The sequence below is a fragment of the Lycium ferocissimum genome, chromosome 1 (assembly GCF_029784015.1).
Source record: "Lycium ferocissimum isolate CSIRO_LF1 chromosome 1, AGI_CSIRO_Lferr_CH_V1, whole genome shotgun sequence".
Taxonomy (NCBI): Eukaryota; Viridiplantae; Streptophyta; class Magnoliopsida; order Solanales; family Solanaceae; genus Lycium; species Lycium ferocissimum.
The window spans coordinates 68,015,372-68,028,565 of record NC_081342.1 but is presented as its reverse complement, the minus strand read 5'-3'; the positions used below and the strand labels follow the sequence as shown (position 1 = coordinate 68,028,565).

Sequence of the window (13,194 nt, the reverse complement as noted above, 5' to 3'; positions counted from 1 at the left end):
AACTTAATCATTATTTTCGAAATTTTTTTCGAGTTGGAGTGGCATTGCCATAGCTTTTGATTTTTTTTTTTTTTTTTTTTTTTTTTTTTTTTTTTTTGTTGAAATGCACTCGTTTTGATTGTGAAAAAGTGAAAAACTTGAAAAATAAGTTTTTCTTGTTTTTCAAATTCCAAATACAATTTCCAAGTTGTATTTTGAATCTTCATGGCCAAACACTAATTTTTGACAAAAGTGAAAAAAAAAAATCCGGAAAAAAGTGAATAATTCTTATGGCCAAACGGGTCCTAAAACTTGAGAAGAGTGCATTATTGTTTAGCCCATATTGACCCAATCCCCAAGTAATCATCTGATGGGTCAATAACCGTGTCATTTTGGCCCGCCACCCAAATTCAACTCTCTTATTTGACACCCACTACTTAATGAACCAAGTTCATCCACACAACAAAGGACAAAGATGAACTAGTGCAAAAGAAGCTCTAAACAGGTACATCCAGAGCAGCGTACAAAACAAAAGCCATAACCCAGAAACACCATGTGTACTTGAGATAGCACATACCCACAATTCTCATACATTGTCATAACAGTGTTTTGAGTACTAGCAAGCAAATTTCAGAATAAACTCTGTATAACAAACTTTATGCACAAGAGCCCCTTGCTAGATATAAAAGTAATAGTAGCCTGAAAGTGCAGCTCTGTAGGCACTCACTTCAGCAATCAAATCCATAGTACTCAGAAAGTTCTGGCCAGGTGAAAACTAAACCCTTATCACATTCACAAAGGTACCAAACTACCTTGTATCGCACATTCTAGGAAAAGGCAACATATACGTCTATAATCAACTTACTATAGCGAAGCAAAAACAGCTGGTTCATAGAAGCAACAAACAAAACCGACACCGTCACCGTCACTCCAGGCAGATACTCTCCTGTTCTTGCTTTACAGTGACCAACTCCATTGATTTAGGTGGTACCTGCCAAGGAGAGCACCAAAAGAAAAAAATTAAAAAGAAAAAACGGAACAGGAAATTCCACTCAGTAAGATGCACAGCTGCACAAGTAATTCTAATCAATGAAGACAAAAATATACAAAATTGCATAAACATGAAACGTAAAATTACTTTTGGCTTTTAGGCACTGCATAGAACTGAAATATGCACCATTATTAGGCATTTCACATGTTCGCTGGGCCCCTTTATCCACATATATTATGGATAACTACCCATCGTCTAAGGGCATGGAGTACCAGTAGATAAAAGTGTTTCTTATTCATGGATACTTTCTTCAATAATAGAATATTCACATCCTCCAAAATAATAACAATAGAATATATCCTCACCATATATCTTCAACCGCCTTTTACCAAGCCAGAACCACTATTACACATTTTGAAAGAAAAATTTACCGACCAATTATTACTCATCTATCCTATAAATATTGTTCGACTTCCCCTAATTTTAGTTCAATCTGTTATTAGGAGGGGTATCAATCCATAGAATGATAAAAAGCAACAAAACACAAGAATACAACCATATGAATTTTCAAAACAGAGACAGCTCATATTTCTCAAATACTACACACATCAACAAAAAATCAAAATTTACCAGATTCCAAATCTGAATTTTGGAAATTCGACATTGACTAGATAGTAGTGAATGGCGGCAAAATCTAGAGGTTTATGGTGGAAACAGGGTAATAGGAACATTGAATTCTTCCAGAACTATATTTTGGTTTAGACTTCTCTATTTTATGGTATACTACTTGCATACAGGGGCTTCCCTTCCATTAATAAAGTTAGTCAGCTAATTAAAAAACGAAAGGCAATCTTGGTAAGACTAGGACTAAAATCCTCGACATTAACCGATAGTAGACATTGGTGTGCATGAAACAATATAACATGGAGGCCTAACATTTGCTAAACCAAGAAGAGGGATGGATCCGCCTACGATACTATGTAAACAATGAACCTTAAGCCTAACACAACCCAAAAGCAAGCTCACAAGTTAAGCATTCTCTAAGATCAAGTATGCAGACAACACCACCTTCCCTACGCAATATGATAAGACAAAATGTGCAACCTAATAGAAATTGATACTAGTTTGGACCCAAAGAGAAAACATTTTTTCAAAGATTGTGTTGAAGCCTGCCTGACAATAATGTAACTCAACTATTGGGAATCAACAAAGAGAGAAATTCTTAGGGTAGGATATTATGAATGAAGTGTCGACAAGCAAATCAGGAGCACCCTTTTTTTTTTCTTTTTTTCTTTTTTTTTTTTTTCTTTTTTTTAACATACAGGCAAATAACATACCTTGCACTGAAGACTAGTTATAGTGGACCTTAACAAAGTATCCCCTACGATCAACCTCAACTTTCTGACAAATTCATCCCTATTTATCTTCTTGCCCTGCGAATGTCAAAATACGTGAGGTCATGAACCAAAGAGAGGAAAAAGATCAAACTTGAGTAACAACTCAGGAACAAATTAAAGAGTGATGAAACATTCAGCAACTATTACTTTTCTCTAATAAATATGACCTTTACAGATGCAATTATATATACCTTGAATAACTCATAATTGCTACTAACAAGGTTCATATCCTCTTGACGCACTTTCTTCGAAATTGCTGCAAACAACATGGGGAACGGCATCCAAGGGGATTTCGGAGTCCTTGCAGCCTTTTTTGAGGCCAACTCTAGTGAATTCTGAGAGCAATCACTTCCCTGTAGAGGAACATACAGTAACTGTTAGCTGAAAGGAACTCCACCAAACTAATGAAAGAGGACCATTAAAGTGACAATGTTGTCGGAGAAGCAGAATAGTCATACTAGCACAAAATCCACTCTCTCCCAGATACGGTTCAAAAGTGAGGCTTGCTGGATGAGGCTGAGTCGTCCAAATTTTGAGAAAGAAAAACACAAGAAAAGGATATACCACAAAACCTCACACTATAATATACCTATTTCTGACTACATGAGTTTCGGGAAGCTAGGTTTAGAAACCAATTACTTCAGTATCAGCTATTTTTTGAACCGAGTTCAAGATCTAAGAAATGTACAATACCCTTGAGAAGGAGAGTTTGAATATATTGTTAGCATAAATAAGAGCTCATTACGCATGTGCATTGAAATAACGTAAGTTTTCAGCAGAGCTAATGCAGATGCTCGGTTTTATTCTGTAGTTGCATGCCCAAAACAACATTCTTAATTACCCAAGGTAGCACTACGGCCGATGGCATCCATTGTGTCCCCTAGGGAACTATTGTGCGATTGAGAAATATAAACCTCAATATCGTTTAGCAAGATGATTTGAGGTGACAATAGTTGCAAAAACATTTCCAACATAGAATGAAAATTTCTGCCCTCAACATTCCCGAGAAATTCATGAAATGGTCTTTGAGCTGGAAGAACCCCCCTCTCTGTATCTCGATTCCTTTCAAAGTTCATAAAAATCCTAGTTTTACTGCCTCATCTGCCAAACAATTTCACGCTCGTTTCATATCCAAAAAAATCCTCCCAAGTTCCTCATCTTATGTTCAAAAAAAAAAAATCTGCCAAGTCCAACACATTTATTGATGTCAATAGACTTACCAAGTCAGTAGGAAGTGTATCTGTTGGTACCTGATACACAGGGCCCTGACAACTACTGACAGCAGAGACATCAGTTGGGCTCTTGTTTCCAATGAGATATCCTGTAAAGATAAACATGGTGAAGATAATTCATCCGCTACTTTATCTTGTAAGACAGACAATATCTATGAAGTATCCCCCAAATTTAAGATGCAAAAGAAAAAAGGCCATAATTATCTGTACAACGCGATACAGAAAAAGATGGAAACTGCAGTAAACAACTACTGACAGCAGAGACATCAGTTGGGCTCTTGTTTCCAACGAGATATCCTGTAAAGATAAACATGGTGAAGATAATTCAAACGCTACTTTATCTTGTAAGACAGACAATATCTATGAAGAATTCCCCAAATTTAAGATGCAAAAGAAAAAAGGCCATAATTTATCTGTACAACGCGATACAGAAAAAGATGGAAACTGCAGTTATATGATGGTAGGCCCAAAAAGAGGAAGAAGAAACTGGATATGCATCCCAACATGGCAGGGCTAAGTTAGAGCAGGACCCTGAAAATAGAAGATCCTATATAACTCATTATCATATATGGAGAGCAGAAGCCAGGGACTTGATTGCCTTCAAACTTGTAAAAATCCAATTCTCCTCCAACATTGACCAAATTTGCAGTCCCTCCCAAAATTATAAAATATTTAGACAAGTCACGTTACCTCATCTTCCAATTACATCCATTACCAAACATATAGAGATTTAGCCCATTCAGAATCACTCTTGATATAAAACTCAGTACAACATGAAGAAAAGTAGCACATGAAATAGAAAATAACATGACGTTATTAAGTTCTATTTTAGTGATCGTCTAACCAGGATTAACATGACACAGAATAACAAATGCAAATGCTTTAACACTGATAAACAACATAAAATAATAAGCAAAATTATTATGTGTTGTTTATACTTCCATCTCCACAAAATTTGTGAAACAGGAATGGGTTTGACGATTTAAAAGTTGCAAGGGGGATTGAATATTCAAATAAAGTTGGGACTATCTTTTGCTTCCTTTTCTGCAAAAATGAAAAATATATGTTCCGTCCTTCAGCAGCCACTAAATTGTTGGACAATTTAAGAGAGATAACTAAGGGGAACAACTTCACGTTGACTTGCGCAAACAGTAACCAAAAGGGAAGGACTTAAATCGTCACCTTCAGCATCAGGAGAGAACTTGAAACTGACGACGTATTCTGGATAGATATGAGTAGTCATATTCATATTCCAGACTACATAACACTTCGGATTTTCAAGGCTATCAACACCATTATCGAAATCCTCACTACTGGGATGGAACTGCTTAGATCCAGGACAAACTAGTTCCATGTTTCCCATTATTACACGGCACAATATCATGTATTGTACACCATTTTCGTCAACATCAGAATACTTTGCACTGAAAAGAAAATGAAAGCAGCAACATCAATAAACTTCATAATGAGAACAAACAAATTGACAAACAATAAAATGTGATAATGACATCAATAAACTTCAAAATGAGAACAAACAAATTGACCAGAAAGAAAATGCGAAAATGACGCAGGTCGGCCACAAACGGTTTAAAGTTCAAAGCATCAAAAGAAAAGCGACCAAATATAACAAATTCCTTTAAGGATCAAAGAACATCTTACAAGTATCACAAGATGACTAGAACAAGTGAAATGTCAAAGGCAAAAGAATTAGCACACAAAAAACTAGCACAAAATATCAACAGTGTACGTGACATTGCCCCACAACCCTATGAAACTACTTAGACACAGTTATATCAACACATACCACAGTTCATTATTTGCATCTTTGACAAACCAGGTATGAACATTTGACAAGCACTAAGGAATCAACTAACGGGTAGCTTCATCAGAGATAATGTGAAAGATAGTTAAAGCTATGACAGGACCCAAACCAATAAAGTATTTTAAACCGAAATACCAAGAACATGGATCTTCTTGATAATTCAAACAGATTATCCTTCAGGAAAATAGTCAGCTACCACACAAAAAGCATAAACTTAACGGCCATTTTCAAACTTGATTGATATTCCTCTATTACTGATGATCAACACTGGGAAAATTATAAATTAAGTAAACAAAGAATGAAATCAATATCCTTCAGGCTGGTCCTACTTTTCCTGAATGAATCAGCATAGCATGTAAACAGAGGCATACAACACGACAAGCATGCAGTCTGCTTTACCAGAAAAGCCATAGGGAAGTTTCAGATTACCCCCACCTTCAGGTTTGAATGTTGTCACTACCCCACTGTTATCAGGAAAAATATCACAGCTGCCGTATCATTTAAAACTTATATATTCTACCTAACCCAAAATCATCAATTTCTAACATGCACCTGTAATGTCCTGTTGCAATTTTGGCCTTGTTTGTAAGAATTCAGTTGACTGAAAAACAAGAGGAAACAACACTACCTGATCTCAGTACAGTTGGCAGGAAAAAGATGAACACCAATGCCGTATCTGGACTTGGTTCTGGATGGATCATAATTAGCAAGCCCATATTTCATGATACTCGTAATCATTCCTTTAGAAGAAGGAAGCCAAGCATAACTAAGAGGGGCATCCCCACGCTGCTTCCTCGTAATTTCCACTTGCTTTTGAAAGAGTTCCTTTCGAACTTCCATGAAAGTACTTGAAATACGCTGCAATCCAATTACATTTGCACTAGCAGGTGAACTAAAACCTTTGAGAAACATCTCACCCACAGCATCAGGTTCCAGATGTTCCCACATAGAGTCATAGCTGCCGACAACATCTTCCACCATTTGATGATATTCCCCAGAGTAATCCTTGGCTTTCGTACCTGACATTCTGACACAATTATCACCAACGTTTGCATTGCAATATTTGGCTGCAGGTTTGTGACAAAAGTTTACATGCTCAACAATAGCATCGGACTCTCCGCTAGCTTCCTTCAAACTTGATACATCTGCTCCATTAATTTCAATCTCCAGTCGCATCTCAAGATCATTGGATCCCTCTGTCTCAGAATCTCCATCCATGCAGTCATTGTCTTCACAGTGACAACACCCATGCAGTTCATCACAACTAGCAAAGACTTCCGGGAAAAAACACTTGCCTGCATCATCAATCCATGCAATAGGTTGCTGCAGACCTGACTTCAAGTCCAACAGCATCATATGGAAGAAATCAAGCACATATTTTTTACCATTGAACGCCACCTCTATCACTGATTTCTTTATCAGGAGATCTTGCTTAGTCATTGACACAATGTCCTCGGGGAAATCAGTCCACTGACCCTTTTGATAGAACATCAAACGTTGTGGAAGCCCAGTTTTCCTTAAATTGAGATAATATCTAAGCAGAGATTTTCTTTGGTGAAATTCGCCGCCAGCACACCTGATTTTTGAACCATTTATCTTCCTCCGCTTTCCAAGCGGGTGGATTGATGAATTCAGCGAGGATCGAACTGGCAATATCATGTGGGTAGCCCCAAAGAGATGGGTCTCACATCGAGCTGCCCGCTTTCTCTTCAAGTCAACATCAATGTTTCGGCTTCTATCCAATACCTTTCCGAATTTTGATTCCATTTCTTACTACAGGATCAATCCCTATCCACTGGTTTAAAGACAAAGGTTCAAAGATAACAGCAGTTATATAAAACTCAGTCTTGGTTCCACCTCAGAGAGACCACACCCATGCCATTGATAAAGTTGATAAACCTGAAAACATCAAGAACAGGAATAGAGGTTAAACAATAGACTGCTCATAACCATTTCCAGATCACCACAAGTTCAATCATCACATAAAAATCCACTAGGAAGCACGCATATCAAGCTGCCAGTCAACCATATAAAAGCTGACAATCTGGTCATGAATGAGTACATGTATGAGCTGAAACTACTCTACAACATTGGTACTTCAGTCATTCGACTATATGGAGTCCCCTAATAGTTTTATCCATGATCACAAAGGGTTGCAAGTGGTAATCCTTCAATGAGAAGTTTCTAGCATTAGTCAAACTGGGCAACAATCCAGCACTTCAAAGAGAAAGAAGCATCTACATAGAGCAAAAATTTTATCCACTTTGCAAAATTTGGAAAGAACCATCGAAAAGTAAAACACCAAGAACTATAGAGAGGAACAAGAGAAACTACAGAGTAAACCATAACACGAGATGGTCAGGGTTTGTAAGCTGAAAAGCATAATGCTTTATCAACAGACATTCAAGCTTAAGATAGAGCTTGTGAATGCCAAATCTGGATTCAGTAGGACTCGATTTCATCTTGTCATCTTAACAGTAAAGTCGAGATCCAAGCTGAAGGACTAGATACGGCTTAGCCCCGCCCCCCCAATGTCACAGGCAAATGTCTTTCCTAAGGTCTATAGCATACAAGACGTGTTTGCTTCCTCAGAGAACAATCAGACAAAGATGCTCCATGAGGTACCACATACCGAAACATGTTAGTTTCACAAATGCAAGAAAATGCTGGCAATTCAATCCTTGAGAAGAACTTGCACATTGCACCACACTAAACAAACTAAAAGTACCCAACCATCAGATGGTACGTACGATTGCATCCATCATATTCATAGCAAAAAATGAAACATACTCACTACATCTAAATATGTCTTGCTTTTTCAGAGGTCAACATGACTAATTTCAAGTGGAATTGGATGTGGACAAATTAGCCTTTCCGGAATTGATATAAGGAGATCTAGGAACTACATATGAAATATTACCAATCAAAAAGTTAACATATAAGATATTACAAGCTATAAAGTTGCACAAGTATGAATAAGTAAGAAACTAAAAACATGAAAAGAAACGAGATAAGATTACCAGTCATGAACTAATCGTAACACGCCCAAAAATGCATCCAAGAGAAGCTCTCAATTGATCTCTTAATCAACAATAGAAGCTAAAGAATTAACTCCCCTGATAATATGAACTCCACTGCACGATAAGTAGACAGATGTTAGTTCCAGATAATGTACAAAAAGTTCATAAGTCAGACCTCTAAGCAAAATCAGCAATTTAGAAATACATATCGATTGCTTGTTGGACCCTGTGAATTGCGTGGAAGTAGGATACTCCAAATTCGGGGGGTCAAAAAGTTTTAGAAAACGTCCTTGGTGGAGAGAAATGTGAATGAAGGATCCCACTGAATTGAATGGAAAGAAATGTGAATGAAGGATCCCACTGAATTGAATTGGGTCCACGAATCTAAGAAATAGTGAGAATTCTTGCTCTCTCTATTAGGAAATCTAGGATTTGAATTGATGTCCCCTCATTGATTCCTAATATGTTGCATTGAATTATCCTAAAGATTTCATTTCATTGGAATCTGGTTATTCACCATCGGTTTATTTTTTTATTTTCAATGCCAGTATGGAGAGAGTATACCAATTTAGAGAACGTGAATTATAATTCACTAGTTTGGTCGACGAATTCCATGAATATACAGACACACGTGTATTACACAAGTATTGCATCTGAAATAGCCATGAGGGTACTTCCAAGCACCTGAATTGCAACATATCTCCATCAACAGACACTACGCACCGTTTATTTATTTTTTTTAAAAAATGGTCATGCATAATTTCTAATATCTTTGTTCATGGGGAAAATAGGTAAGAACTTTTATGTTTTAGCACATCGGATTCATCTCCGTGCAACATGTCTTTGACCTGGAGGTTTGGCATGTGATAAAAGAAACCGTACTCTAGTAATAAGAATCCAATAGGTATGTCCATCAAATATACTCTAATGAAATAGCCCAAAATGTAAAATCAACACACAAATCATTTTACAGCATCATCTCTACTCCAAGAGAATATATTAAGAAAAGAGAAAATACATAAGAACCAATCTGGTCTTTGATGGTGTTACACAAGCGCCGCCACGTCAGCGCCACATCAGCATCGCGCCAATGCCACGTAAGAACTCTCCCATCTTTCTTTCTTTTTTATTCAAATTTTCTTTTATTATCATATTATAAATAAGTTAGTAATATTCCTTAAATAATCACATTTTTCCAACACTAAAACCCACCCACTACCATCCCCGAATCCGCCATGCTGGAAATACCGAACTTCAAATAAGTTAGTAATATTCCTTAAATAATCACATTTTTCCAACACTAAAACCCACCCACTACCATCCCCGAATCCGCCATGCCAGAAATACCAAACTTCATTACAACTTCAAAATTCAAATCTCTTGTCTATTAAAAACCGAACCGCAACTCTAATTAAACAACAACACTACATCGCAACAGCACCCTCAAAGATCGGGAGTTTTTTGTGGAAAAATGTTAATTTTACGGTGAGTATTTATATCTTTTCCGGTGAATTTGGGCAGAGAATCCATGGTCTTTAATTTGTTCTATCAGCTATATCCTTTATTTTTCAGGGCGTCTTCTCTGATTTTCTTTTGAACAGATGGTCGGGTAATTTTCTTGATGCCGGAAATGAGTTGCCGAAGATGCTGTCGGCAAACTTAATGTCAAGCTTCTTGCCAGAGATAATGTCGAAAAACTTAAGGCCAAGCATTTTGCTAAGAAGAAAAGAATTAAAAAGAGAGAAGAATGTGTGGGAGAAGTTAGGCACTTGGGTCTTGGGGAGTAGATCTGTTCGCAATGCTTGGATTAGAAAGAGAAAAGAAAGAAAGAAAAGAAAAGAAAAAGGAAGAGAAGGAAAAGACAAACAGAGAAAGAAAGAGAAAAGTTAAAATGGGAAGGGAAGGGAAGATTAAGAAAACTAGTCAAACAATAATTAGTTGAACGCCATCCAATCAGAAGACGTATACAGTTTGAATATTTTTCATCCTCTTCATGCGCTTATAGGTAGTAGTTGATCATTATTTTGCCACGTCACCCTTTAGGGGGTAATTAAATTCACTTTAAACAAGAATAAGAGGGTAAAGAAATGCCAGTAAAGTTAAATTGCTAAAGTGAGTTTTGGAGACAAGTTAAGGAGGGAAATTATGTATTTTCTCTTAAGAAAATCACAATCCTAACAATAAATTTTGAAGTCTGGTGAGGACAGCCTAGTGATAGAATGCTACGTGAAGAAAACGAATCAAGTAGACCGAAAAAGACACAATGATCATACACTAAAGTTGCATATGTGTGAATAAGTTATAAAAAATATTAAAAAAAAAAAAAAGCTAAAAACATTATAAAAGGAAGTGAGATAACGATTACCTGCTATGAACTTATCATAACAAAGCTCGAATACACATCCAAGAGCAGCTCTCAATTGATCTCCTAATCAACAATAAAAGCTAAATAACTAAACACTCCTAATTCCACTCCACGATAAGTAAAACAAATTTAACGTACAAAAAATTCATAAGTTCCAATACATCCAAATAAATTCAGCAATTTACAAAATAGCCTAAACTATTTTTTATTATAACTTTTAACGCCAGTTGGGATAGAATATACCAATTTCGGGGACGTGAATCATCATTCACCAGTTTTTTCAACAAATTCAAAGTGTTCAATAACACAATTACAACTACATCAACGAAACAAGAAAGCTTTCACCTTCAACACGATAAAACATGATATCTACCAACAATAACAGCCATATACAATAAAATCAACACACACACATAAATAAACAATATACATGATAATTGCAATTTACAATTACAAATACCCGAAATTTTTCTTATTTCCAACATCAGTTAGATATTCCAATTTCGGGACCGTGAATCATCATTCACCATCTTTTTCCCCACAAATTCGATGAGATCAATAACACAATTACAGCTACATGAACAATATACAAGAGCTTTCACCTTTATCAAAATAAAACATGATATATTTACTAACAACCAGTTGTTTCGACAAATTCCAAGTGTTCAATGACACAATTACAGCTACGTGAACAAAATAAGAGAGTTTTCACCTCTTTTTTTTTTTTTGGGATAAGGTAAAATAAGAGAGTTTTCCCCTTTACCACAATAAAACGTAAATTAATTTTCTACCAGTTTTTTGACAAATTCGCAGCGTTCAATAACACAATTACAACTACATGAACGAAATAAGAGAGCTTTAACCTTTACCACGATAAAACATAACATACTTACTAACAATTAGACAAGATATCTAATTAACTCCAGACACACACACAAAAACATATACACACAACATACATAACAATATTTATACGCGTATCGTACATGAAATAGCCAGGAAACTAGGAAAGTACTTCAAAAACCCTGAATGAATTTAAATATAGAGCTTTCACCTTTAACAAGATAAAACATGATAATATTTACTAACAAAAACAACATCATACATACTAAAATCACACACACACATAAATAAACATATACATGTATCGTATATAAAATAGCCATAAAAGTACTTCAAAAAAATCTAAATTGAATTTAAATAAAGAGCTTTCACCTTCAACAAGATAAAACACCATATATTTACTAACAAAAACAGCATCATATATATTAAAATCCCCACACACACAAAAAAAACACAAATAAACAATATACATGATAATTTATACATATATCCTATATGAAATAGCCATGAAAGTACTTTAAAAAACCTGAATTGAATTTAAATAATGCTCTTTCACCTTTAACAAGAAAAAAAAAATGATATATTTACTAACAAAAACAACATCAAATTTATTTTAATCCACACACACACACACAAAATCACGCACACAAATAAACAATATACATGATAATTTATACATTTATATGAATTAGTCATGAAAGTATATCAAAATAATCTAAATTGAATTTTAATAAACAGCTTTCACTTTTAACACGATATATTTACTAACAAAAACAACAATAAAATCCAAACACAAACAAATAAATAAATAAATAAATAAAAATATACATGTATCGTATATGAAAAAAACCTGAATAGTTAGGCAGATCAAAGATCAACGGCTACGATTGAAAGATAGATAGAAGAGAAGTCGACGGATGAGATTGATTTATGGCCTCTATTCTTCTTCTTCTTCTTCTTCTTCTCCAAAGGAGCAGTGGGTGTTTGTCAAACCCTAACTAAACTTTTCCACCAACTCTTTCTCTTTCTTGTAATGCAACACAGATCAAAATAATGTATGGACGAAAATGCCCTTAGAAGCTATCCATATGACCTACTATAATATTCCTGTCATTTTGCGTATTTAAGAAGGGTAATGTCGGCAATATGTCGGGTCAATGCTACAGTGCAATGAATCGGGTCCTTTACACTTTGTTTGAATGGTTGTTATTGTACTGTATTGTATTTTATTGTTTTGATTAATATAATATTTGGATATATTCTATGTTTTTGTCATTACACATTAACAATTTGAAGGATGAACCTAAAAGAAAAAGATATGGGGTAAAGTTATTTAAAAAAGATAGGATAAAAAATAAAATATAATTATTACATGATAAACAAAGATTAAATGAGATGAAAAAATAAAAAAACAACGTGATCACATTAAATCGGTCGTCAATAGAATAGAACTTTTTTTTGTTAAACGACAATAAATTTAATGATATGATATAATAAAATAAATTAAAATTCAAAATAGAGATGATATAAACTAACAGCATAATA

General features: G+C 35.2%; 1 protein-coding gene across 5 annotated transcripts; it reads right to left on the bottom strand.

Annotated features, from left to right (window-relative positions):
- Positions 1–517: 517 nt before the first annotated feature.
- On the bottom strand, positions 518–12,665 carry LOC132058258 (inactive poly [ADP-ribose] polymerase RCD1-like). Of its 5 annotated transcripts, none has more exons than XM_059450816.1 (9): positions 12,500–12,665; positions 10,807–10,869; positions 8,442–8,555; positions 6,050–7,320; positions 4,782–5,023; positions 3,588–3,688; positions 2,559–2,720; positions 2,308–2,403; positions 518–970 (listed from the first exon to the last, which is right to left on the bottom strand). In XM_059450816.1, the coding sequence occupies exons 4-9, from the start codon at positions 7,186–7,188 to the stop codon at positions 905–907; spliced, it is 1,806 nt and encodes a 601-aa protein (XP_059306799.1). In that variant the 5' UTR covers positions 7,189–7,320; positions 8,442–8,555; positions 10,807–10,869; positions 12,500–12,665; the 3' UTR covers positions 518–904. The 5 variants fall into 5 exon arrangements, with proteins under 5 accessions (XP_059306799.1, XP_059306808.1, XP_059306805.1 ...); XM_059450825.1 differs by having other exon boundaries at positions 3,618–3,688; XM_059450822.1 differs by lacking the exon at positions 10,807–10,869 and having other exon boundaries at positions 12,500–12,639.
- Between the last annotated feature and the right edge of the window lie 529 nt (positions 12,666–13,194).

What these genes read in the sequence shown, in the direction of transcription:
- LOC132058258 (XM_059450816.1), bottom strand. Translation starts at nt 7,188, where the DNA reads ATGGAATCAAAATTCGGAAAGGTATTGGATAGAAGCCGAAACATTGAT. An exon ending in GTTCTCTCCTGATGCTGAAG is followed by an intron (nt 3,689 to 4,781) that starts GTGACGATTTAA and finishes TTATCTTTACAG; the next exon opens with GATATCTCATTGGAAACAAG. An exon ending in GCAATTATGAGTTATTCAAG is followed by an intron (nt 2,404 to 2,558) that starts GTATATATAATT and finishes TGACATTCGCAG; the next exon opens with GGCAAGAAGATAAATAGGGA.